General features: G+C 38.8%; 1 protein-coding gene across 1 annotated transcript in view; it reads left to right on the top strand.

The window, feature by feature from the left end:
* The window catches only part of CD109 (CD109 molecule), an 86,076-nt gene that overhangs the window by 41,507 nt on the left and 16,778 nt on the right, over positions 1-27,791 (top strand). Inside the window, exons 14-29 of the mRNA XM_040598822.1 lie at positions 626-802; positions 4,117-4,269; positions 5,021-5,095; positions 5,541-5,601; positions 6,141-6,276; positions 7,046-7,163; positions 9,855-9,968; positions 10,179-10,397; positions 12,235-12,379; positions 13,359-13,535; positions 17,668-17,749; positions 19,076-19,304; positions 19,839-20,004; positions 21,156-21,346; positions 24,756-24,911; positions 24,997-25,062. Coding sequence (XP_040454756.1) covers positions 626-802; positions 4,117-4,269; positions 5,021-5,095; positions 5,541-5,601; positions 6,141-6,276; positions 7,046-7,163; positions 9,855-9,968; positions 10,179-10,397; positions 12,235-12,379; positions 13,359-13,535; positions 17,668-17,749; positions 19,076-19,304; positions 19,839-20,004; positions 21,156-21,346; positions 24,756-24,911; positions 24,997-25,062 — 2,265 coding nt within the window. The remainder of the gene's footprint in view (positions 1-625; positions 803-4,116; positions 4,270-5,020; positions 5,096-5,540; positions 5,602-6,140; positions 6,277-7,045; positions 7,164-9,854; positions 9,969-10,178; positions 10,398-12,234; positions 12,380-13,358; positions 13,536-17,667; positions 17,750-19,075; positions 19,305-19,838; positions 20,005-21,155; positions 21,347-24,755; positions 24,912-24,996; positions 25,063-27,791) is intronic.

The following is a 27,791-nucleotide window of genomic DNA, read 5'->3' as shown; positions in this document are numbered from 1 at the left end:
CGTGCAGTCAAAGGCAGGGAATTGCCCTTCGTGGCTCTGTCTTCATTAGTCAATGGTATGGTCCATTGTAGGACTGATTTAGAGTGAAAAAGTTGATGCTGTGGGCCTGAACTCAAGATGTTTCAAGGTACCTTCAGACTAGCTCTAATCTGATCTGGTAAATGAAGGCCTGTTTTTAACTGGAACGTGTTAGAGGGTCCCAGTTCACACTCTCCATGGTGCAAACTGAAGTGTGGTAAGTAGGGGTGTTTGAGAGATTTGCTTTTAAAACTGTGTTCCTGATCCAAACTCAAATGCTATTATAGATGACCCATGTGACCTAGCTGTATTACTGTGGTATTTTTATGTTCTCATAGCATATATTGTGCTGTTCACTCATCATTGTAGTTCTTGTCCATAGTGATAAAAGAGTTAAAGCATGGAAAAAATCTATTTCTAATATATAAATATTACATTACCCTCCTGTTCCACACCCAGTCTTATAGAACTGGTCAACCACATAGTAAAAAAATAAATAAGTAACAGTTACATGTCTCTTCTTTTAACAGTTATTTGTAGAAGGAATTGCAGACCTTCTGGCATATTGGGATACCAACAGATTGTGTGTTTCAATTTTCCGTTTCAGGTGTTATCTAAGGAGCAAATTATGGCTTTTGGCACAAAGGCTGCAAAAACTTTCACTTTAACAGCAGAAAATTCCTGGGCTCCTTTGGCATGTATTCTTGTATTCTACGTTGATGAGCTTGGAGTGGTTGTAAATGATGCTCTCACTGTCCCCATTCAGCCTGTTTTGGATGACAAGGTAACTGTATTGAACTTGAGTCTGAGACCATGATTTTGTCTGTCTGTTGCAAGGTAAACAGTATTTTAGGTCACAGGATTCTAAATGTGAAAAGACTTCCTCACTGAGGATCTAACCTGAGCTTTGTGTAAGTCCTTGGAAAGGCTTTTGATAATACCAGTGCAGTTAGGATCCAGCTATTGCATATCTGAAAGAAATTTTTACTAGCTCTATGTTTTCCACATAAACAGGTGCACTACATCTCCTTGTGTTTTTAATAGTTTGGTCAATTATTAAACCGAAGATTGCTCTGGCCAGTACAGTGGAAAGGCACTCATAAGTGCTCTAAGTGTGGAACTGTAAATGTTTATGAAGACCTTGTTCTAGCCTGGCAGTGGTCACATTGTACACGGTGTGTCATCAGTGAACGTGACCAGTGTTTGTGTATGATGTGACTGTGCGTACTTTAACTCAAAAACCTTGAAGAGCAGTGGGAAACCTACTATTGCAGGAATGAATTGATTTCTCCAAGATGAGATTTGGTCCTTTGTGCAAATAAAAGCCTCGGTGTGATTTTTTTTTTTTTTACAGGTGAGACCACTTAAAGGCTCTCAATGGGTTCAAATTCTTCCTCCCGTATGGAAACTTTGACACTTACAACCAGACATCAGTAGGGAGGCTACTTCTCTTATTCCTGCATGAAAAAATTCTCCATTCGCTTTGTGATTTATCCAAACTCAGGATATGAGCATTGTTATCACAGGATGAGGAAGTGGAGAGGCAGGATGGTGGGAGGGCTGTAGGCACCCATTTTGTGGTTATGGCTATTATCACAGAATCACAGAATGGTCAGGGTTGGAAGGGACCTCTGGAGATCGTCTAGTCCAACCCCCTGCTAAAGCAGGTTCTTCTAGAGCAGGTTGCACAGGTGTCTAGGTGTCTCCAGAGAAGGAGACCCCACAGCCTCTCTGGGCACCTGTCACCCTCAAAGTAAAGAACTTTTTCCTCATATTCAGATGGAACTGCCTGTGTTGCAGTTTGTGTCTGTTGCCTCTTGTCCTGTCACTGGGCACCACGGAGAAGAGCCTGGCCCCGTCTTCATGACACTGGCCTTTAAGATATTCATGGACATTGATAGATCCCCTCTCAGTCATCTTCTCTCCAGGCTGAACAGGCCCGGCTCTCTCAGCCTTTCCTCAGCAGGGAAGAAATGTTATTATATAACATTATATATATATATATATATATATATAAAAATATATATATATAACATTATATAACATTATATAACAGTGTCTGAGGAATCTAAATAAATAGGAAACAAGTAAGATGATTTAGTTGAAACTTCGGAGTTTTAGGGTAGATATAGGAAGGTATTTCTAATGACGAAGGCAAAACTCTTTGTTTCAGCCTTCTGGAAACAAGTTGAAATATTTCCACTGATTGCAGTGTCCACAGATAAGATTGCATTACATTTTGTAGCAATGAGGTAAGGCCTGATCTTGAAAATGCCAATTTGATTAAATGTAGTTTATGGATGAAAAACATGATCGTAGGGTAATATACTGGGAGGATGAAAAGTTGAGACAATACATTATGAGAATTTCAACCCTGCTGTATTTGCTGCATTTCACTGGATAGTGAAAAAATGTAAGATAAGGAAAGAACTGATTTCAAAGGCTTCAAAATTTCAAGCTATTTCTACTTCACCATTTCAATGCTAGCCACTGAAATTAATCCAGTGCTGTGGAAAGCTACTTTTTGTGTAATTTGTAGCCTTGCCAAGCATTTAATTTCTGTAAATGAGTTGGTAAAATCAAATATACAGAGGTGCACTGCTACAGTGAACCCAGAAGCAAAGCATTTTTCTGAGTAAATCAATGTGATGCTCTTTTATAGTGAAGGACATGGTGCTAATCCCATTATATTGGCAGCATCAGTTGGTTTGGTGTTGCTCTGTAATTTTCATACTGAATCTGCTTGGAAGATACCATTACACAGATTTATCAGAGGAAGGGTATAATGAGGCTGTAGTTTCAAACATCTAATACATGTATTTACACATAGGGTCAGGATTCAGTTGCTTAAGCACAGACATCTACTGTCCTCCAAGAGGCCACAGCGTATTCAAGATGTCTTCATTGGGACAGGTGGATGTTTCAAAGGTCCTATAGGAGACCTGTCCCTTTCTGGAATGAGAGCTGAGGATCAGACAGTGTTCTGTGGGACATCTTAAGTGTCCAGTTGCCTTCAAGTGACTGAGTCTCATCTCTGTGTGTGAGTTACGTGTCTAAACTCTGTTTACATAGAAACAGTTACCCCAAAAGTGTGGTTTGAAGTTATTCTTCCTGGACTCCAGTTCCTGCTGCAGAAGGCTTAGTCATGTGCCCTGTCTGGCACTACCACTGGACATGTCTTGGATGCCTTTTGAATGTCTCAAACGACACTTAAGTGCCAGTGTTTATGTAACTGAATCCAACCCACAGCCATTTCGGTCTGTGGAGCTTGTAGGACTGTTTTATTCACTGCCACTTGGATTTATGCTTTGTGCTGAGCCAAACGACTATCTAGTCTCCATTATTTCTTTTGACTGTGTGTGTGATGGGAGCTTAAACACTGAACTGAAACATGGTCAGCTAAACGTAGGAAATTTAAGTGTGGACTCAATTCTACCTTGTGACTTTGTAGTAACGATGGTTTGATGACGGAAGAGAGTAAAACTGTTCATTTTAAACAGAAATTCTGCATTGTCCTCTGATGTAGTGGGGATGGGATGCATTAGAAATACCTTACAGCTGATGACCCTTCCTCTCTTCAGTACCCCAAGGAAGGCATCCTGATGCTGTACTAACCTATTTATTTCCTTCTTCCTTACCCGTGCACCTATTACATATATCCCTTTTCTATATTGATCTCACTGTGGAACTCTTAGTTGTAATCTTCAAGGGCTGAATTTTTCCCCAAAATAATCTTTCACTAAATACGTTAGGTGCTGTGTTGTGCACTAATGAACAGCAAATTCATTTCTTTTACTGCTCTCAGCTGTAGAAACTGCTGTGTCCTGGTGGGTCAAGAGGTTGCTGCTTGTACGCTGAGAGCTGGTTGAAATGACAGTGGATCCTGATGCTGACTTCCCACTAGCCCAGGGAACTGATGAGTTTGGAGAGCAAGAGCGCAAAATGAATGCTGTAGTCTTTTCGCAAAGGTCCTAGGAAAAGCAAACCCAGAGTCTTAATTATAGCTAATTAAACTAAGGAAATGCTTCCTTGGAGTTCTTAGTAGCAGTAAATATCACTGTGTAATTTAAAGCAATACTGTTTTTCACTTTTTTCTAGATTAAAATCTCTTGGAGCAAAGATAAGGTCAAACCATCTGAGAAAGTCTCCCTTAAAATCAGTACAACAGAACCAGGGTCGGTAATTGGACTTGCAGTTGTTGATAAAAGTACAAAGCTTCTAGGAGAAAGTAGCGACATAACAGAAGATTCTGTAAGTAAATGGGAAAAAGTTTTCATTATTGTATATACGAAATATTTTCATGGAAATGTTATAGTTTGTGCTGAATAAGTAATATTCTTTGGACAGGATTTTTATTCCTTAATTATGCAAATTTTTTTACTTCCACAAGTAGTTTATCAACACTTGTGGAAAGAATGGAAAAGACTGTAAGGCTTATAAGGTAGTAGGTCCAGCATTTATAATTTGAATTAATACTTTATTGTTCTTCCATTTGATAAACTGCTCAGTTAACACTTGGCAGTTTCTTCTTTCAAAAAAGACAAAAAAGTCAGAAAATCTCCCTACTGATTTGTGCTTTGTGCTCTTTAAAATTAGTAATATAAAAAAAGAAAAAAAATATTTTTTGAAGAGCAGAATAAATTATTAATCTTTTTGAATTCCCTCTAGTTGCAGAAGCTCTAGTACATCAACAATTTGAAAGAGCTTACAATATACGTCATTCTTAAAGTGCTCAAATGACATAGCCTAAGTGCTGCAGAATATCAGTGGACTGTAGGCTGTTATTTTAGGCTTGTTATAGCCTTGGTCACTCTTCCATTAATCATGAAACCATTGCAGCCTAATCTCCTCCGTCCTGTCTTGGATTCTTTTCTCTTTGACATGAGAGCTAAGCGAGCTGCTGCTTGAGGTACAGCTCTATGAATTAACATCTACAACTGAAAGTTCTGAAAAATGTGAATTTGCATTCAGTCTTTGTATGATTTTGTTTTTCTTGTCTTAGATTTTCCATGAGCTCAATTTATACAGCACAATACAGTATTTCCCCCTGGTCAGAGGTTCCTTCGGTGTCTTCCAGGTACTTTTTGTTTATTCTAAGCTGGCTTTTTTACTTACTGCTTAGTGATTTGAACATCTGGAAGACAATGCCCTTCTTAAAGTTCGCAACTGTAGACAGCGTACTGCTTTCATGGCTTGATGTGGGTTTTGAATTGTGACAGTTATCAATATGTAAATACTCTGAATGCAAAGAAATATGTTTATACTTTCAGAAATATGGATTGCTTTATGCTTGGTATTGTCTTCCCTTTGAAAAGTTTTCAGTCTTTAAGGCAATATTCAGATACAGATGATCTCAGTTTTGTTGGTTCCTGTATATTAATTGCTTTAGTTCTATGATTGCTTTATTATGATGACTTTTTTTTCTTACAAAAAAAAAGAAAAGAAAAGAAAAAGAAAATAGATAAGTACTGTTGATGTCCTGAATGTCTTGTATTGAGATATACTGTATAAATTTTATCTAGAAATGCAGCCTTTGGATATCAACTGATGCAATCCTTGAGGAAGATAAGGAACATTTTCTTTGTAAGTAATAAAAACAAGTGTAGCTGAATTTAATTTACTGAGTAGGGGAGGAGATCCATGGTTTAGGGCCCCTGTTAGGTCTTCTTACTGTATGCAGGCTTCATCCAGCCTTGCAAACCATTACCATTTCCAATGTTCAAGACATACAAAATGCATATGACTAGTATTTTAAAAACTTTGGTTTTGCTGCTGTCCTGAGTGACACTACTTAAAGGCCTGAAGATGAATGGAGCTACTATTTGCCGTTCCAGTTGATACATGTTACAGTGGTTTGTCATGTGTAGCCATGTTACGCCAGTTCCATAAGCACTCCAGAGAGGCCATGTAGAAATCTTAAGTTTGTGTGAAACACTTTTTACCAAAAAAAAAAAAAGGCAAGAAAATTAGTTCCTAATGTAGTTACTATATGTAACAAAGCTATGGATTGTTCTCCAAACACTGCAAACACTGTATTAATTTGACTTTTTTAAACTGTATTAATTTGATTTTTCTTAAACATAGATATTTGTAGGTAGGACAATATTTTTTTTATTTTGCAGATGGTGGAATGATACCCATAGAGGATGGTTTTGGTGATGATATGCCGGTATCTAAAAATGGACCTCCTGATTTCAGCAATCTCTATGTGAGGACACATTTTCCAGAGACTTGGCTTTGGATAGACACTAAAACTAGGTATAAGATTAGAAGGAAATGGAAACTGATTTACACTTGCCGTTGTTATTTGGTAGCTTTTAGTAGCATTCTGCAGTGGTGCTGAAGAACATTGCCTAAGTATGTGGTGTTATTTATATTCTGCTACCACCTAGGGGCCACATGTGAGATTGGAGACCCGCCAAACGATGCATTGTACAAAATGCACAAAATAGGACAATGCCTGACTGAAGGCCTTGTAGTTTCAATAGAAACTAGATAAAAATCCTGGACACAAAAGTAACTCTTATCCTTCTGAAGATGGGGAGATAGCAGATGGGGAGACCCAGCCTTTTTCTCTGGAGTACATGAGAAGATGGTGATTAGCCCGGAAAGGGAAATTTATTCCTGTCTGCACCTAATTCAGTGAGCAGTTCAAACAGATGATAGTCGGATAGAAATCTGACTGGTGTCATGAAGCACAAATCTTGTATTCTTTAACAGCTGAGAGGTTTGGGAAGCAACTGTCATCTGGGATTGCTTTAAAGGATATGTAAAAGTTGATTACATGTAATGTGATTCAATGTAATTACCTTCAATTAATGTAATTTAAAATAATTTAGACCTTCAAAAATTATTTTGATCCCATCACAAATATTTATAAATGATTAGGGAAATAAAACCAGATAAACAGCGCTTTTTCCACCAAGAGGTTGGATTTAATTTTTGATGGATTTTAAACATTTGTGTCCGCTTAGTGATGTCTGTAAATGGATACTTTTGAAAGTCTGCTCTCCCCTTCTGCCATCAGATCTGACAGAGACACCATAATGGAAGTCATTGTACCTGATACGATCACATCCTGGGTAGCCAGTGCTTTTGTGATGTCTGAAAACAGCGGGCTTGGAGTGACGACTGCTCCAGTGGAGGTACCATGGCACTAGACAGTTTTCTCCTTTAAATGGTGGTAGCACTGTAGATTACTTCTGGAAGCTGTATTTTAGTTCTAACAGCAGCCATCTCCTTATACTAATAAAGTGATTGAGAGGCCATGTGTATCCAAACTGTGAAGAAATCATCATCGCTGAAGATACGTGATACTGTATCTGCCCCCCCTTCCTACTCCTCTAAATATCTTGGATTTTACACAGGTACTTGGGTGCCTATTTTTGTTAGAGCACTTTCAGGATGCGCCCCCTTCACAATCTTTGTATGTAGAAAGGGAGAATGATTGCCTGAGGGCAGTGTGTTTCCATGTTTTCTTGGCTCTGCCAAGAGGGCTTTCCATGAGTTGATAGTGCATGCAGGGGGGTTTGCACAGACTAGCTGGGAAGAGGTGGCTGGGATGGGAGAAACACATTTTATGCTGGAAAGATCATGCCACTCTGCTGCTCCACTAAGACTTACCCTGGGAGTGAGGATGGGAGGGTTGCTTGAAGGTTAAATTCTGGCCTTGCTTTCATTTATCTGTCAAAACTAGTCTAGGAGTAAACATAGGTGCTACTTCTTGGGTGATGTAGCTTGAGGAGCAGAGTGGCCACCGAAAGCTGGCAGTGGGGTGAAATGCTTCTTGCTGCTAAGTTCCTGTCTCCTGAGGCTCTTTTTGTACTTTCAAGTGTTCAAGGAGTTTAGCAATTTAAGCTAAATTCAGGGCTCCTCAGTTTAGGTCTCTAATCTGAGATACCTAATGTACAAGTGCAGTTGTCCTAGGCTCACTGCATTCATGGAAACAGCTACTTAGAGTTATTTAGCCTGTTTAAAATAGGAATTACTTTTTGAAATCTCATTTAACTAGTATTTTACATACATTGAATAATCCTCTGAAGGTAGTTACCTCCTTCCATTCATTATGTGAAGGTCCTAGAGAAACTATGTTCCTAACTGAGACAATTCCACTTAAGTGCCTATAGAAAGGTTGAAACGCTGCAGGATTTCCAGCTTGATGCCAAGGCTAGTCCAAGCATAGCTTGGAGACAGCCATTTACTCGTTTAAGTTCTCATGCCCTCAAATTCTTGGGGAGGGGCAACTTTCGGGATCCAAACCAAGATCTAGGTCCAGATTTCATAGTTGGCTGCTACACCAGACACAGAACATGTGCTTTGAACATCCTGATCATAACTTCACCACAGAATTTGGACCCCAATCGTAATTTTGTGGCTAAGACTCCTTTGAGACTGGAGTCATGATTCTTGTTTCTTTCACTCAGCTTGGCAGATGTGGGACAGAAGGAGGAATATTTTTCTGATTCAGAGTGTATGAAAGTATATACTTGGACTCTCATCCTCAAATCTGAGAAGGCTGCAAGTAGAACAGATGTTGAGATTATTATTTAACTAATCACTCACATGCACTGTTCAGTGCTTCATCCTCGCTGGGATGTTTAGATTGCACTTAAGAGTTCCATATGCTGAAACATGTTAATCAGTACCATATAGAGAGGCAAAAAAAAGAAATGCATGAAAACAGTAATGGGGAAATAGATAAGAGACATCTGCATGCTTAATGGCATTTACTGCTTTGCATCTTGTTTTTTTTTGACTTCTACTACACGGAGTGTCGATAATTTTACCCTATTGTATTTTATTGTAATATACCAGAATATATTCTAAAAATTGCAAGAGTTTTACAGAACAACAAAACATAAAAGACAAAAGAAAATAAATACATAGGGAAGAGCTAACCAAAAATTCTCCATCAGAACTTCTCTAATGACTAATATCTAAAGAATTTTTTGACACTGAAAGCTTTAGTAAACAACTTATCAAAGTTTAAAAGGAAAATGTTGGAATATTTGCTAGCTAGAAAGAAAGCTGAGGGGTTTTTGGATCTGAAACTCAAGACACTTGGAAGAATTTTTTTTATGAAAACCAAATGAAAACCATTTCTAGTTGACATTTCAATAATAAAGGATATCATGCTTCAGCTGTTCTTATTGTACAGATGTTCATAAACAGTGAAATTTTGATCCTATTCAGCTTGATGAGAGCTTACCACTGACTTCTTGGAGCCAGGACTTCATCCAAAACCCTCTGTTCACAGATAAAAGTAACTGCTTGCTGGTATATTTCTACAGTTTTTCTTGTAATTAAGAAAAGATGTATTTTTTGAAATATAAATAAAGAACTTATGCCAAGATTAATTTTACAAAATAACACATTTTAAGGTGCTGGTGAATTACAGAATTTGGGAGAGTCAGTTGTTTTGTATTCCAATATGCAGTTCTGTATTGACATGGAGATAAAGCAACTGGCACATTCCTAATCATCCATTACTTGTGGACTCAAAACAGTTCACATGTACCTTAATGAGCTCTCAGAACAGATCACAGCTTCCAGACTTGCAGATGATAGACTCTTAGCCCCAATTCAGGTGCCCGTATTGGAACTTGCCCTGTGAAAGCTGCCAGCAGCTCTCATCTGAATGACGCTGCTGCATTCCCACAAAGGTGCTAACGACCAGAAGCATCTTTTGCTTCTGCTTCAGCCCTGCAGTAATACATTTTGTTAACTGTATAGTACAAGTAAACATACTGTGTCATCTGAATGTAAAAGTGATCAGAAGACAAGCTGTATAGTAATTTTCATGCTAGTAGGGGTTCATTGCTGATTTTGTTTTGCAGTTAGAAGCTTTTCAACCTTTCTTCATTTTCCTCAACCTTCCATACTCTGTCATCAGAGGAGAGCAGTTCATTTTGGAAGTGAACATCTTTAATTATTTGAAAGAAGAAGCTGAGGTAAAAAACCAGACTCTTTGTACTTAAATGTTACTAGACACTGCAGAGTTTTCATCACTGGTGGAGACCATGTCTTTCTCTTGTGAGAACTTTAATATTTTCTTCAGTGGGCAGACTATAAAGCTATTTATACACAAAAAAGGTGGCAGCTTATGAAAGCGGTTCTTCAAAATTAACACTATTGTATTGCAAATGTTACTGTATTTACAGGTTACTGTGATCCTGGATATGAATGATGCTTTTGAAATTATTCTAACATCCAATGAAATAAATGCTACAGAAGATCAGCAGTCCGTATCTGTACCAAGTGAAGATGGGAAAACTGTTCAATTCGCAATCAAGCCAAAAAAGTTGGGAGAGATTCCCATCAAAGTGACAGCAATATCATCTGCTGCTTCTGATGCTATCATCCAGAAAGTTTTAGTAAAGGTAAACAGTCTGCAGCTTGGCTTGTTCCTGAAATAAGTTGTTGCTTAAAATAGACAACAGTGGGCAGCAAAAATGCAAACCAATTTACTTGTCCGCCTCTTGCTTCATAAGGTTGGTTTTGGGTCAGGTGGCTGTAAGTCGAAAGCACTTCTTTTAAAATAATTTCTCCTTTAAAATTCTTTAGATCTCCTTCCAGGAATTAATGTATAGATCTGTTCAACAACAAGATAGTTTGTCAGATGCTTCTGAAAGCAAGGTGAAACCTGTTTGTGCATCGGTGGACCCCTGCTGCTAAGATACCTTAATAATCTGGGGAGAGTGGACCAAATAAATTTGTTATGGATAAGTGCAATCAGTTTTGCCATACACTTGGTTTTAGTTCAAAGCCTATTTTATATGAACATTTATGTATTTTGCTAGTGGTGGAAATCTAGCCTCCAGACTTTCTGATAAACCAGAAACTGGTAAGACTGGCCTGACTTTGGACATCAAAGCCTGGTTCATGTTAGGCTCCATTTCAGTGAATGATAGTAGACATTTGTACATCTTATCCTAAAATAAGTGCTTAAGATCATAGAATCAGAATGGTTGAGGTTGGAAGGGAGTAGCCTTACCTTCTTACTCAGGGCAGGATAGACTACAGCAGGATGCTCAGAACCTTGTACAGTCAGGTTTTTAATTCCTTAAGGACAGGGCCTTCACAGCCTCTCTGAACAGTTTGTTCCAGTGTTTAAACACTCTCACAGTTCAAAAAGTTTGGTTTTTTTTTTAATATTTGAAAGGAAATCCCTTTATTTCAAGTTGTGTGCATTGCCTCCTGCTTTGCTATTGAGCACCTCTGAAAAGAGCCTAACTCCATCATTACACCCTGCCATAAGGTATTTATACACGTTGATGAAACCTCCTGAACTGTAGAGGAGTGAAGCTGGGTTAATTAACATTGACAACATACAGCTGTGGGCTGGCTTCAGGGGCGGTGGGTTGGCTGATGTAGACAAGGTGCAGCTGTGGCTTGTTCTGTTAAGTGATCGGGCAGCCAAGGAAGAAGCAGAGAGAAGAAAAATAGAGAGTGCCCCCTGCATGAGGAGAGACTAGGAGAAGGCAGCAGAGGGACTGGTGTGAAGAGTATGATAGTATGTGATGGTAGAAGACTTTGTTGCAGCTGGCTAGCTTTGAGAGTGCTGCGACACTGGACCTTTTCTTCTCCAGGCTGAGCAGAGCCAGCCTCTTCTTAGACCCCTTAAAACGACTATCTTGCAGGATTGTGAGATGTTTTCCAGTGGAGCTACTTACTGACCTTTCTGTTGAAGTTCGGTTGTGCAGAAGAGAATAAAAGCCTGTTAGACTAAGGTGTAGGCTGAGGGCAGAAACCTATTTATTTTCTCTGCTTCGAGGACAATTTTTCTTAAGGGATTTTTTCATGCACAAGGAAGCAAAACCTTTATGTGTCCATGTACCTAACTTCAGTTTAAGTTCTCCTTGTATGACAGGCTGTAGGATTGCAGACAGCATGAAAGGTACTACCTCCAGCCTTGGCATGTGCTCAGCCATGGAGCTCTGTGCTTGGCCTGGAGCTCACTGGAATCGGAGGTGCTCTCATTGACTTTGTGGGTGTATTTTTGTAATTCACATGTGGTAGTTGAGGTAGGTCTTTATAATGAGAGAAACATTTCTGTGTCAGTTTGGAGAGGCCAATAGCTCAGGTTCTTGATATGTTAGCAGGCAGCACAGAATACCTGTCAGTGTTTTAGACCCCTCAGTACTGTAACCACACAACTCCTGTCCTAAAAGTAACAAACTGTTGGAGATTACAGTAATCCTATCTTTATTTTGATAGGCTGAAGGATTGGAACAGATATATTCTCAGACCGTCCTTTTGGATTTGACAGAGAATAAACCACAAGTAGTGTCAAAAACTTTGGATTTCACTTTTCCTTCTGATGTTGTAAGTGGCAGTGAGAGAGTGCAGGTCACTGCTGTTGGTAAGGTTTATCTTATTCTGTCTCCATCTTTATTATTGACTGGTCAACTGTATTTTTTTTTTTAATACTTTTTTGCCAGCTGGGCTTTTGTTGAACTCAGTATCTAAAATATATATGTCCATAATCCAGCTGCTGGCATCTTTGCCCTGTAGGCATGGGTGGTTTTTAAAGAACAGAGCAGTTGCCAGTACTAACTAGAAGTAGTAAACTATGTCAAGTAGAGCAAGTAGGCTGGTATGTAATAAGCTGAGCTACCCTAGCTGGATTTGCTAGAGCTTCTTTCAGAGCCCCTGCTGAATAACCCTTACAACATTTTTGCCCACTATGGCTGTTGCTTTATAGATTTTTAGGGAACTGCATTCATTTGTATGTAATTGCTATATTAAGAGGTTGAATCATTAATTCAAAATAATTTATCATCATGCATTAGAATAAGAATAAGAAAACTTTATGGATGGAATGTGTTATTCCTTTAATTTATGTAATTTGCAATATTGTGGTATTGATTATCTGTTTGCAGAGTTAGAGGGGGAGTGGGATTTTAATAAGGAAGGTCCTGCAAAGTTTGCACATATCCTGTTTAAATTTTGCTTGTCTGCAGAATAAAACCTAAAACCTGACTGATGATTGTTTCTTGTGACACCTAGGCTTTGGTAACTGTGGGTGAGAGATGAAATACAGGAATTTTCAAATATGTACCATTATTGAAACATTTTCCAGGATTAAATATCTTTTGTTTCTTCTTTTTTTTTTTAAATGGTAGCTGTTTGAAATTACTCTAGTTGGAAAGGTCTGTGGGGAGGTGGGTCAGTGGGCACAACGTTAATCAGAAGATGAATTATCTTTTCTGCCTGGTTAGTGGTGTTTAGTATAAACGTTCCTAATGTATTTTCTTGCAGTTTAGATGATACCACACTTTTTGTGTATCGATTTACTTGTGATAAGCTCTAATTTATTTTCATTACATTTTATCTTTCAGGTGATTTACTTGGGCCTTCTATCAACGGTTTGTCATCACTGATCAAGATGCCTTACGGCTGTGGTGAACAGAATATGATCAATTTTGCTCCAAATGTTTATGTTTTGCAATACCTGACTAAAACCAGGCAGCTGAGAGAGGATATTAAATCAAAAGCTGTATCATTTATGAGAAAAGGTCTGTATGCTTAAAGGCAAGATGTTAGATTTTTAAGAACTCTTACTAGTAAAAAGATATCTGTGACTTTGCATTTGGTACTTGAAATACTGCTCTAACTTGAAGAAAAGCTCATCTTCTCTTACTTTTCTGGGCTGACAGAATTAAAGAGCAAATGGTTTTGTTTACAAGGACAAGTTTGCTCAGAAAAAAACATGCTGTTTTTAAATAGTTACTTTTTTTTTAAGATGAAAAATGCATTTTAGAAGGTAATTCTTAGGTATTTCCTAGGTGATTGTATTTCTCCTTTGCTAGAACTGTAAGCAAACATTTCTGACCTCAAGCAGAGGTCAGAAATGTTGAAAAGAGGTTGAAAAGTAGTCAGTGGGCAGAGTGAACCATATTCATCCCGTGTGTGTATCAGTCTTCAGTGACACCATCCCCATCCTGCCACGTCCTTGTAAAGCTCAAGAAGTTGCGGTTGCTCTGGTGGCTGTCTTTCACCTACCCAGGTTTTAGACTTGATCAGAAGTGAACTCTGTGCTGGAGATGAAAAGCTGGAAAATTTTAGTTATACATTGTTGTATATTTTAATTAGGAAATACTGCAAGGCATCACAAAGTGTGGAGAGCTTAGTTGCACTATGCTTCTCTGTGCCTTTTGGATCAGGCAGTGTCTAACTGCGATGTACCACGCTCGCCATGTGTCAGTCTGCATGCTGAGAGCCTGGTTCACAGAGAGGAATGAGTTTATCCTCATGTGAGCTACAACCCTACTAAGGTGCTATGATGACATTTTCAAATGTTGTTTACTCTCTGTATCTTAGGGTTTGTTGTTGGGTGTTTGATTTTTTTTTTTTTTAAGTTGTTGACATTTCCCTTGGAAAAGACACAGCTCAAAATAATTTTTCGTTTCATCAAGATCCCAATTTTCTGTCAAAAGCAGTAAAAGCAGTTAACTGATTTTTTTAAACCCTTCCTACTACACGATTTAGTTGAAAAGTAAGGGGGGGAGAAGAGATGTGTTATGTAAACAGCTACTCTGAAGTTTGTAAGCAGTCTGCCGCTCTTTGAAGCCTGAGTTTTGCTACCATAATTTTCTGAAGTTTTCCAGTATTGTATTTATTTCAAAGCAAGTGAAAATTATAGGATTAAATGTCACATATGCAAAATATTGTGTTACTTAACTTGTTCCTGCAGCTTTGAATTTAGGTACATGTTTTTAACACTATAATAGCAAAAACAATTAATGTGCTGAAATATTTGTAAGCTTAAGATAGAAAAGAGCCACAACGTGAAAAATACTCTGGTTTTCTGCTTTATTTTAACAATTGATTTCAGTTGTTCCACTGATTCTTTTTGAAAGGTAATCTTAAAGTTGAAATTTATCTTTAGTTTGAGATGTAACTTTTAGTTGCTCAGTTTTTGATAGGATTGTCAGGAAGTTTAATTTAAAATAGATTTTATTTCAGATGTCAGAATTCACTAAATATTTGAAAACATGACCTCATAATCTGAAGTAAATATAATTAATTTTAGGGCTAAATGCTTGTGAGAAGAAGGGATCATATAGCTAGCAGAGACTGCTATACGATCTTTGTTTTAGCAGTCTTTATTTACCTAAAACAAAGGCAAAGTGAAAGAAAAGGTGCCTTTCTGAAGGAAAAAAAATTCCTTCAGTTGTGGGAATGACAGATCCCATCTCAAAATCACTTCTTCAGAAATAAAAAAAATCCTGGTTTGTCTGAAAACTTTGGTGCTAGACCCAAAGCAAGCAATGAGTTTGAGCAGTATTTCCAAGCCATTTGAAATGCGAGACCCTTTAGTTCTTTCACATATTCCTGAAGCCTGTTCTGTCCCAGTGCACTCTCGGCCTTGCTCAGTGAGCCTCCTGCATCTCTTGGGTTCCAGCTAGTCCTCTGGGACTACTAGTGTACATCATCATAATAGGATCCATCTTTTCCTTGCTTTTCCATTTGAACGTGTTGACATTTGAAGTATTGTTTTTCATGACTGATTGGAACGAACGTGGTGGTTCGCAGCCCCCAGGTCTCCTGTTCCAGCATTTCTGCAGGCTTCCCCATGTGAGATACTCTCATGTTTGGAGACTTGCATGACTGCAGTGGGGTTGGCGTTGAAAAGAAAGCAAGCTAACTGCAGGAAATAGCTGTGTGATCGCTCCATCCTCCCCCTGGTTCTGCTCATCTTTCTGATCCCTCCCAATCTTAGACAAATTCGGAGGTTAATTTATCCCTGTGTAAGGGCTGCTCAGCATTCTTTGTTAAGCAGGCTGTTGGTCTTAGCTTTGTGCTTTTATGCTACCAGTGGGATGGTGATTATAATACATATTGCTTGTCCCACAGAGAAGTAGACCTCAGTTCTCAAGCCTTGCAGTCAGATACTTTTGAAAAGGAAGCAATCTATTTGTGTATATATATATATATATTTGTGTTCCTCATAGCACGTTATTTTGAGGCTTAAACTTTGACATTGACTCTTGCTTTCGTTGGTGAGAAATGCCATTTCTTCCTTTTTCCTCCCACTCAGGAGGGCTTGACTTCTCGAGGTCATTAACTGGGATGACAGATTTTTCTGTATGGGAAAGATTCACCAGTTTTAACTGTGTAATCAACCACTGTAGTCATGTTAATACATTATAAAACCCCTTTATTTAAGTTTGATTTTTTTATAATAAATTTGAAATTGTGATTCCAAACTCATCTAAAGAAACAAAAACTTAACCTGATGCTACTGGGATAAGAGTTTGTATGGGAAAATGCACTGGTATACTATAGCAGCTCAGATTCACATCTTTATATGTCCTCTATAATACAGAGACCTGACTAGGATTTCGTCTTACACTGTAACTTAGATTGAGGTACCAGGCCATGTGTTCCTCAGTAATTAGTGGTGTGGTTCACTCACTGTGTATCTATATTCCGGATAGTATGTAAACAAGTAATTAATCCTTTATCAGTGAAAGCAGAGAACATTTTGGATGGGAACGGTTGTGGCTGGATGGACCTCGTGGGACATATTTAAAATCATTAATTTGTGTAGGACTTAGTGATGGTTGCCTGAGGGTTTTCCTTCTGCCTGGCTGATTCACTATTGTGTCTGTCAGGTGTTAGACTAATGAATATACTTTCTTAATTATAATAGCTAAAACAGTAAAGCCAAGGAGAAAGACAAGGTGGGAGGAAAGAAGAAAAGATGTCTTCCAAAATGCTATAAATAGACACAGTTATTGTTCTGGATACACAAATGGCAAGCAAAATGTAAGGGAAGGAAAGCTTTAGGTATCAGGAACTACAGTAAATAGCATATCATAGAAAGCTCTTAATTTCTTAAGATTAATGAACATTGGTTCTGCAGTGAAATCGGCTATTAAGGGTGCTGCTAGGTGGTTGTGAGCAGCTAGTGAGCCCTGTGGGGGCCCTTTTATTATAGATATTCAGCAATCAGGAGAGAGCTGCACTTGTTCTGGATACTGAAAAAATCTTTGGATACATTTTGAATGGGTCCCTCTCAGGATTTCAGGACCTTCAGGTCTTTTGAAATTTTTTACTCATTTCAGAACAGCTTCTTCCAGTGTGCTTTTGTGCTAGCTAATCCTTTGATTTCACAAAAGCAAGCTGCTGAAAGGGTCTGCTTTGTAGCAGCATTTGTAGCTTTGCTGTACCCTTGCCCTTCCAGTTGCAAAAGACTTCATTTTCGCTTGTGCTTCCTTCTGCTGGAAAGATAGAGTGCTTCTGTAGGCACATATAACTCCAGCTCCCCAAAGCAATGAAGCATTCAACTCTAGCTGCTACTCCGCTCTGTGCTTGCTGCTGCACTCCTGAAGCCACCGAGTTACGTGGGAGCATGTCTCTCTGCGCTGAGCTGTCGTGTTTGGGTGGCGGATGAGTGGGAATGGGAGCTTCTGGTTCTGCTTTTATAGATGGATCCTTAGTGTTACTGCTGCCCACTTTCTCATCGTCTTCCTTGCAGTTTTGTGTGTTGCTACATGTTTGGGACATTTTTTATGAAATACAAGCTCAGGTTCTGCCCTTCTCACCCTTAGAAAGTGCCTCGCTTCACATGAGCAGGCAGTTTGTGCTGGAACTGTCATGAGAGGGAAGTGTTCAATACCCATCTCTGCTTTTCCACTTCAGGCTACCAAAGAGAGCTGCTTTTCCAGAGGGATGATGGCTCGTTTAGTGCCTTTGGAAATGAAGATCCCTCTGGGAGCACATGGTAAGTAGTTCTGCCAGATTCACTGTAGAATTTGAGTATTTTAGATACTTTCCCTGCGACTAAAATTTTTTTGTGAAGCTGGTAAAAATTTCCAGTTGTATTAGCCTTCTGCCTGGTTTTCATTAGGTGTTTAGGCCAACTCTAAGGTCATCCCGCTGGATAACGTGCTGTCAAAGCCATTATTAGGGCAAGACTTTTTCATTTCACAAAAGATGAATGATGAATTATTTTAGCCAGGGGACTAGCTTGGTCTGAAAATTTTTGTGTTGCTTTCCTCAAAGGAATGAAGAATAATAATTAAATGACTTGCTCTTGCAGTTGACTGAAACCATTTAGGGCTATGTGATCATCATTGCTTCAAACAGATTTTCAGTTCTTTCCGTACTGGAGGCTGAAGACTGATTGAGGCATTTCCTAGGGGGTGAACAGTTAGTGGTGGTAAAAATCTTTCATACTTACCTTGCACATACCTCCTTTTTTTGAGACTGTAAATACAGCTGAAAAAGCCTTCCAGGTGCTGAATGTTACCCTGAGAAGCATAGTGAGCACAGTAGTGGAAGCTAGGCAGATGACAAAGAGACGAGTTCTTGCTCTTTGTTCAGCTAACCGGTGTCGGTTAGTGTAATGTAAATACACTTAAGCATTTCAGTGCGCGCTTCTGACTTTAAATAGAACTATCCTGGTTACTGTGCCACTGATGGAGTCACTCCTCCTGGAGTCATTGAGCGTCTTTGGTTGACATCAGCAGGATTTGCCTTTGACTCAGAACTGATGGATTGGAAAATGAAAGATAATTTATTTGTACTGGCAACTGTGGTACTTAAATAGTGCAGTGACAGGTTACGTGAATACATGTTTGGCAAAGAAGGGAGTCAAAGCAGGATTTGGCATTGTTAATAATAAGATAAAAAAGGCTGTTTCAATGGTATCGTTACAGGAATGATCATGATAATTAACATCATGCTCATAACTACATTACTTTGTAAACTGATTTTTGCCGCTTTAGCCTAGCAGCAGAAGGCAGGAGAGCAACATTTGAATAAAGATGTACACGTGCTGGCAGACTTGGAGTCTATACTCTGTATTTGTTTTTTAAACATAACAGCTGTTAAAGGGGTGATCTTTAGGAACAAGGACATAACCTCATTTTTTTGAGGGTTAAGCTTAATCTACTTGCTTGTCTGGGTGAGCCATATATTTTCCTCTGTGCTTGGGAGATGTGTGTAGAACATGTAGTATGCATCGCAGTATTCTTATATCATCTTAAACAGAAAAAGCTGTAGTACGTTGCTAATTTTGTGATACTTACTTAATCTTTTCCCCAAGGTTATCAGCTTTTGTATTAAGATGTTTCCTTCAAGCTCGTCCATTCATAGATATTGACCAAGATGTACTCGTGGATACAGCTAAATGGATTGTCCGGCATCAGAAATTAAATGGAGAATTTAGTGAGCCTGGGAAAGTGTTACACAGTGATCTTCAAGGAGGTGCCAATAATCCAGTCACTCTCACAGCTTATATCATGTCATCCCTCCTAGGATTCCCAGATAAACAGGTGATGGAATTCATAAATAGAATTCCTTGTTACTGAAACACTTCATAAATTGTCAGAGTACCTGGAAAACGCTTGGTAGTTTAAGGCAATAGAGGGACATCTGAACAGAGACAAAATTTAACCTGATTTTGTTCAACTTCCCTTATCTACCGGAGACAATATAAAGTTGTGCTGTTAGACCCTTCAATTTTATGTGCCTTTGCAAAAATCTAAAGGCAGTTGCTTTTAGCAAGAACATTGTCATGGCTTTAGTCCAAGAACTTACAAAGAAATTTATGGCGGGAACTATCCTTAGGATGTTAAGTCATTCCAGTTGATTTAATTAAGATTACTCACGTTCATAAAGGACAGTGCCAGATCAAAAGGCTTGCCTTTGAGATTTGTGCCTGTGATTCTGGAAGAGATTTTCAGTATTTCTTTGTTGTTTGGTGATAGTAATGTTTCTGTTTCTGTACAAATTTTTCTTTTAAATTTTAGTATTTCAATATATATTTTTATTTACTGTACTTTCCTCATTATGATCTTTGTTTCCAGCATGCTTATGTCATCAAGAGTGCTACAAACTTTCTAGAAGATAAACTAGAAGAAGGCATTTCGGATAATTACACTTTGGCACTTGTTACATATGCATTGTCCTGGGCAAAAAGTACAAAAGCAAAGGAGGCCCTGAATTTACTGAACCAGAGAGCAGAACACCAAGGTATTGCACAACTATCTTATACAGTTGTATAGATGGATTTTTGTCAAATTTAAAAACACCTATCATATATCTACAACTTTGTATAGAATTAGAGATGAAGAGAATCCTTTTGAATTCAAATGTTTTGAGTATGATACAGAGAATAAGTGGAGAACTTCCAAGACAGCCGTAATGAAAAGTGTCCGTAAATGAATGACAATTTACAACAAAGCTAGTCCTTTCAGTCTCAGTCACCGTGTTCCTGATGGGAGTACTGTGATGCTGTTGAAGAACATGACTTGTCAAGTTTTCCTGTGGTGTTATGTGCAACTGTAAGATCAGCCTGGTTAAAGAGAGGTGGATGAGGTTAGCTATTCCAAAGTGGTTTGAGTAGATCAGGAGGGTGTTGGGAGGCAACTAGTTAAAATCAGTATTGTAATGAAGAACTGAAAGATTGGACTTTCTGTAAGACAGTGCAGAGGTCTGTTGCATTTCCTGTAGGAAATCTCTCATTATAATCGTCTCATTATATTTAAATTCTGAGTTCAGCATGACTCAGCTTTTTCCCCTGTTCTGGGGAAAGGACAGGCTATATGGAGTATAAGAAATGGAAGGGTTTTTTGGCTCATAATAGTAACTGTCCTCTTGAAAAATCTGAAGGGATTAATGTTGTAGCCTAGAAATGGAGCCTTCTGGGTGTCCCTCTGTGTTTACCGAGTTAGGTCTTTCAGACAGTCACTTTTGATAAGGGAGGAAGTCACTTTTTTAGAAGACTTGACTCAAGAATGAGCCTGGTGAGCAGCTGCGCTGCTCAAGGTGCTAGTCTGGAAGAGAAAGTAGCCCCCCAGCAATGAGGTGGCCTTTTCACAAGGGCTCCTTTATGTGAGCACTTCGGACTGATGACAAAAGGATCAATGTAAAGTTCACTGAAATCAATGGGAGTGACTATTTGGAGTCCAGCTTTTTTTTTAGCTGAGTTCAGCCACTGCTGAGGAAGTGCTTCAGTCAGTCCTTTACAGGCCATGTGCCTAAACACTAACACTTTTAAAGAAGCTTGCTAGATCCCATATGTAGACATTAATTAAGAGATTTCCCTTTCCCAGGAAAGTCTTTCCCAGAAGTTCAAAGACTTCAGTTTGTGGATCTGAGGTTATTGTTGGTTCCTTTTGCAGGAGAATTTCGTTTCTGGATAACACCTGCTTCTGAAATTTCTGATTCATGGCAGCCACGGTCCATCGATATTGAACTTGCAGCATATGCTCTGCTCTCACACTTTCATCAAGACAGATTAGCAGAGGGCATCCCTATTATGAAATGGTTAAGTCAGCAAAGAAATCACCTTGGGGGATTTTCTTCTACTCAGGTAATAGCTTGTCTCAAGGAGTTTCATTATACTTTCTAAATAAGCACTGTGTATTTAATACAAAAAAAAAAAAAATAAAAAGGAAAAAGAGACCATTTGGGTTTTTTACGTGATAATTACTGAATTTTGTTTTGCTGTAACAGCCTCGGTTATGTGCAAGCTTGCATTTTTTATGTTATTAGCATCTTAAACCTGGACTACCAATTTTAGTATATTGGCATGTGTAATAAAAAACAGAATTAGAGGGTCACCTTGGTTGTATAAAATATAGCAAAAAATCTTAAATTAAGAAGAAGTAGTGATGCCAGTGGAAAAATAATTAATCAGATTTTCCAAGCAAGTATGATAAATATCTCTGCTTACTTTCTTCCCAAGGAGAGGAACCTCTTTCTATTCTTTCCATATGTGGGTCCTTAAACTCCTGAAAGGCTATTAACTAAGATAATAAAGGGGAGTAGGTTTTAGAGAAACAGCTCATCCTAGTGCCTTTGTTGGCAGTTGGTCTTAACTTAATAATGTACTTTGTCCTCATTATTGCATAGATTTTTGATGGGCCATGAAATTTGGAAGATCTTCATTATCTCCAGGAGGTTTCCATGTTCTTGAAACCACATCTTGTAAGCTGTGCCGGCATCCAGAAAATGTGTATAGTCCTTTGGATTGCATTAGTTTAAACTAGCTTTTAAATTAACTGCAAATGCTGGTCACAGTAAAATGTCACATTTCATTGTGCTGCCTAGTACCAAGCTGTACAGGCCATCCTTCATTATTTTCAAATGTTTGTTCATATTAATTGAAATTAGTTCTACTAAATAAAATGCAATTTAAGAACCAGCTTAGTTGCCCAGAGGTTCTAGTATTTTCCTGATGCGTCAATCCTTGCTTATTATTTGAAGAGGCTGATTGAAGCACTAGATGAGTTGAAAAAGCTTTTCTGTATTCTTCAGAAACAATTTTTACTTGTAAAGTTTGAAAATCCAGCAGCGTACCATTTACCCTTGAGGGTGAAGTTGAGAAATGAATTTAATCCTTTTGTTCTTCTATGGTCTAAGCTATTTTGATTTCAGAATTACTACAGTGTCTCTCCAGATGCCTTCTTTTAATTTATGGAAATGACTCCATACTTTTCGTTAACTTCTAAGATTGCTTAAAAAAAAAATGTTTGAAGTGTTTCCTTCCATGAGTTTATTGCATTAGAAACTTAATATATTTTTAAACAGTAAGTAGGAAAGTAATCTGTTGCATGTGTGATGTTTTGTAAATTAGGATAACTTCTTGCAATTTGTATACATGGTATAGTTTACTCTGAATTTGCAATCAGTATATTTTGCTTTATAATACTTTTAATGTTTGGGCATAAAATGTACATGTTTCATATATATAGGAATACAATTCACACAAAAAGTAGCATATATATGAATGTAGCTTTAAAGGGTAGGAAAGAGTAGCAAATTCTGCAAAGCCTGTGTTGCTGGGCAAGAGGGGTGGGCCTGTGAGTCTGGCTTGAGACCATATTTCCTAACTTTTCAGGTTGTGTATTTGACACAGCATTGTCATACTGAGCTGTGTACCTTATGTTTCAGATGTGAATATGTCCTGGTGAAAAGTCTTGGGTATGCCTCCTGCTTTAGAGCATGCCAAGGGGAACATTTATCTTTTCTGTAGGTGGTTCTTTGCCTTCTTGTTTTTCACCTGTGTTTCTGGGAGTCTTTTGAGCCTAGGATGTGGAAGAGCTCTGAAGTCATGTTCAGCAATGTCAGATAGCATTTCTAGATATTTTGAACTCTGAATTTAGGGTGAGAAATGTAAATGTGAGAAATGTAATTGTAAGGACTTGGAAAAAGCGCTTCACAGTATTCCTTGGTTTTCACAGCTTAGGTAAGGGCAAGCGTATTTCTGCTTTCAGTTGATTAAGATCAGATTCTCCAACAAGATCTTAGAGCCCCTTAGGTCTGTAAGATAGATCAGACATATAGATGTGATAGGTCACTGTAGTTTCATTCCCTTCAGTGTGAAAGAAGTTTTTTCAGTTTGGGCTTCCAAGCTGTGTATCTTCATCACAAACTGACATGTGAGTGGGCTGAGTAAGGGCAGAGTCATTCAGATGCAAAGAAGTACTTGAAGATACTATTTCAGGGTAAATATTAGCCTCCTACTGAAAAAGTCAGCCACTTACTCCAGACTATTGAATGTTTTTGTAGCCCATTAGTTGTATCTTCATTCACACCATGTTAAGCACTGGAGGTGGGATCTCAGCTGTAGTGGTTCAGCGCACCAGCAACTTTGGCACTGCTGCTAATCAGCTGATCTTTCTGGATTTTAAGAAATCAGCGAAGCAGGTCATCTCAGACAAGGATGGGGCATGGGAAGGAGAGTGGTTTCTAATAGTTTAGAGTGAATAGGCAGCACATACTGGCACCTTCAGGTATGGCACAATCACCATGTCATAGCTCATCAAAGCTTCTGTTATGTTAGTATTTTGTTACTAGAAGTGACCTAAGAATAAACAAACCACCTCTCTCTGTATGCTGAGCCTGCAAGCCAATTCCTTCACTGTCACTGGTTAAAAATAGGTGCAAAATGAATTACATAACAGCAAAAATCCCTGAGAAGCGTTAGAGACATAATTTTTTTTTTCTAGAAAACAGTGGATGTTAAAATTATCATTCACTAAGCTGTGATGGACCAAATATTCAAAAACTGCCTCTTGTATTCAAAACTTGGAGAGCTAAGCCTGCAATCATACACAAAGAAAAGAAAAAATTACGTATAGATATATGATACTGTGTTTTTAAACATATTCTGCAGTGGTTAAACAATTGCACAAAACCTTTAGTTCAAATATGGAGTTTAAAAAATGGGCTGAATACCTTTGAAATTGTTTCCAGGGGTACGATAAAAACTCATTTCAGGCTATTTTTTTAATAAATGTTAATAGTTTTTCAGACCTGTAGCTTTTGCTTCAGTGGTCAGGTACCCTGAATAACTCCTGTGCAGTATTGGATATTTAATGCATAGTCACCAAATAAATCTAGAAAGCAGATTGCTTTCCTCATTGGCTTTCTCTTCACTCTTCACATGGTATGTGATTCTGACTGTTGTGTCTACCACCATGGCAGGTCTTCCACATAGCGTGCACAAGAGGAGAACTTCCTTAGCTGGCTCCCAGTTCATTCTCCATTGTATGTCACAGTAGCTAACTTGTCCTGTGTTGCCATCCCTTTTCTGTGCTGGGATCCTTCATACCAGCGGAATCCCAGTGGAGGTGTGGAGGTGGCTGCATGAAGACTCCAGCATAAACAACAAATGGGATAATGCAGGAACTGTGAGGTCCCCGAGGCATGGCCAATGAACAGGAACTTCTCTGTGCAGGCGGCTTCTTCAATGCAGGATTTGTTTCTCTCAACAGGACACGGTGGTGGCTCTGCAAGCCTTGAGTCTATTCGCAACTCTCACTACTGCAAGCAAAACAGAAATGGATGTGACAGTGACAGCACCTTCTTTGAAAATGCCAGAAACATTTTCAATTGATACTCAAAACCGTTTTCTGCTTCAGACCAAGGAGGTACTGTAGAAAGCGAGGAATACTTTTGTAAAGTCTGCTAACTGAAAGTACTTTGAAAATACTGTTTTGCTTATCTTTCTTTCAGATTGCCCCTGCACAACCAATGACAATTACAGTGGCAGCGCAAGGAGTAGGATTTGCTGTCTTTCAGGTACACAGTGCAGTTATTCTTGCTAAAAATATGCTTTCTATAAGGAAGGTGTGTTTTGGAGCTTTATCAAACATGCTAATAAGAACAATCTTCTGAAATGTCTCAAATCACTACCAAAGTACTTCACTAATTGAAGAATGCTCTGAACCAAATATTGTGAATGGACATATTCATGTGATTGTTTATGTCTAATGGCCTGGACTTTTTAATACTGCTGGATGATTGGCAGTTCTGGGGCACTTCATGGACCATATCGAAACAGCCCTGCCCACCTGCAGAAATGCAGTGTCCATCTGTAAGACAAAGCACTGCAGTGATACATTGGCAGGCGCGAAGGTCAGAGTGAAAAAAAAGGCATGTGGACCAGGCAGGAGTGCCTCATTGAGAACCTGTGGTAAAGCATGGTAAGGCACAGACCAGTACAGAACAAGATTACACTGCTAGTTATTAGCATTATTTTCCTTTTATTGAAGCACAATACAACAATGTTGTGAAAGTGAAAAAATAAAAGACTGTTACAGCCAGAATCTCCAGCAATTTTTACACTGTTCTCAAATAGTGTGAACGACGGAGTCAAAGGATCCTGCAAACTGCCAGCAGTAATAGATGCTTAGCATCAGCCAGAAGTGGGGGCGTGGTGAGGAATGGAAGGAGGTATAGTGGTCCCCTCTCCGCCTGTCCTGTGAAAGACTCTTTTGGTAGTATGAATTCAAACATCTTTACTTACATTTAAACAAATTAAGCTGGGATCAGCTCATACTCTATTTAGAACTAGGAAACTGTAAACAGTCTTTTCAGCTGCTCTTTCCTGATAACAGGAAATCTTATTCTGCCTCCAAGATTTTCTCTAACCCTATGACAAACATAATGTGAGAAGATGACAGTATTGGGTCTGATTTGATATGGCCACTAATGGGTGTCTCTTCCCTGCTGTCCTGTCCATGATAGTGGCTTAGAACCACACAGGTGAAAAAGATGGCTTTTGAAAAGCTATGGGTAATACAGAAATATTAGCCTCTAAGCATGAGAGACTCATTTTATTTGAAGTATATAGATAAACTCACAATTGCTGAGCGTATCACAAAAGCAGAGAATTCCTACTAGACTCCTTCTAGCTGTACTTGGGAAAACTGAACTTGGGCTGCTTTTAATCATCTCAGAGTTTTATGCCAGGTCAGACTCCATCTCAAGTTCCTTCCAACCTGACCTTCACTTTGGTGTTCTTATGTGTCTGGGAAACAAAAAAGCATGGTGATGGTTGGTAAATATGCTTTTGATAAAAGACCTTTACGAAGAAACCTTCAGAGCTGCTTATCAGCAGTGAACAGCAGCTAGAGATACGCCTCGTTCATTCAGCACCAGTCTGCAAAACCCGCAGTGCCGTAAATCATGACCCGTGTTTATTAATTCCCAGAAGTGCAAATGAAGTTTACAGCAAAGTTCAAAAGTTTCGGAGTATAACTTAGATTCAGAGCTGCAGGCCCAGATAGGAATGAACATCTCAGCAGGACTGCATTCACACGTCTGTGGTTACAGTGTGTGTGTATGTGGAATGCAACAAAGTAGGGTTCCAGAACAGTTAGGGCTACTTAACCTTAATCGTTGTTGAGAAATTTTCCCTGATATTAAGACAAGTTATTTGCCAGGCAAGCAGATCAAAAACTTTTCAGCAAGTTGTTTCTTGCTGGAAGACGCCGATTTGTTAAAATGAATGCCTTTTGTGGAAGCACATTGGTTCCAATTATGTTTTTGCCAGCAGGAAAATTTCACATCCAAACCAGTGTGTCTGGTGAGGACTGAGCAGAAGTCCTCCACCCAGAATAACCAGTAGTTGACTCCATGGTTAAAGTTCCTGGTTTGTTGTATGAACATACAAATATGCTCCCAAGTAACTGGTGTTCGGAAACCATTGCCAGATTATCTTATATGCTTAGGTCACTGTGCTGTCGCCTTTTTTCCTGCAGCTTTGAGTCAGAGATGCTGTGACTTGATTCAAAATACTGTACTTAACACTCTGTAGTAGCTTCTCCAAAACCTTTTCTTTGCTCAGGTCGGTTCTTGCCTTCTGCTTCCTTTGGTAGGCCTGGTATTCTGAAAGAAAGAGCACTGATGTCATTTGAATGAGATTGATCTTTTTCCCAGATACAAGCTAGATCTAGGTCACATGTAATAAATCAGATAGCATGTGACATTGCGATCACATTCCTTCAGCTGGGTTTCATTGTCTTAGGCCTGCCAAAGTACAGTGGTGAGATTCACTGTTCTGGGATTTGACTTTCTGGCCAAATATGGCGTGTCAAAACAGTAATTCATTTAAATATCACAGAACACAAGATTTGGTCCATTAATGGAAAAGGCTGCTTTCCCAACAGAGTGGATTCTTAGAAAAAAACCCACAACCCCACCTTATATCTTGTGAAATCTCACTATCTGTGTGTGCAAGTTGGCAGTGCATTCACTCTTGACCCTGCAGGATCACATAAAATGTATTTATTTTGGATAGTATAATTGCAAAAGCAGACGTTTATGTGTAGCTTTATGATCCTGCTGTCAACAAAGTCTCCTAGCTTATCCCTTCATTATGTGAGCACATTCCACAGAAGACCTAAGACACTTTCTCTGCAAGAAGAAAGAAAGAAAGGATGATTGTAGGTTTAGGGTATACGAAAGGCACTTTCCAGAGAAAGGAGTCAAAGAAGCAGTCTTCCCTAGGTGGCCTGCTGAAAGTC

This window comes from Falco naumanni, chromosome 6 (assembly GCF_017639655.2).
Source record: "Falco naumanni isolate bFalNau1 chromosome 6, bFalNau1.pat, whole genome shotgun sequence".
Taxonomy (NCBI): domain Eukaryota; kingdom Metazoa; phylum Chordata; class Aves; order Falconiformes; family Falconidae; genus Falco; species Falco naumanni.
This window is presented reverse-complemented; position numbering and strand designations above follow the sequence as displayed.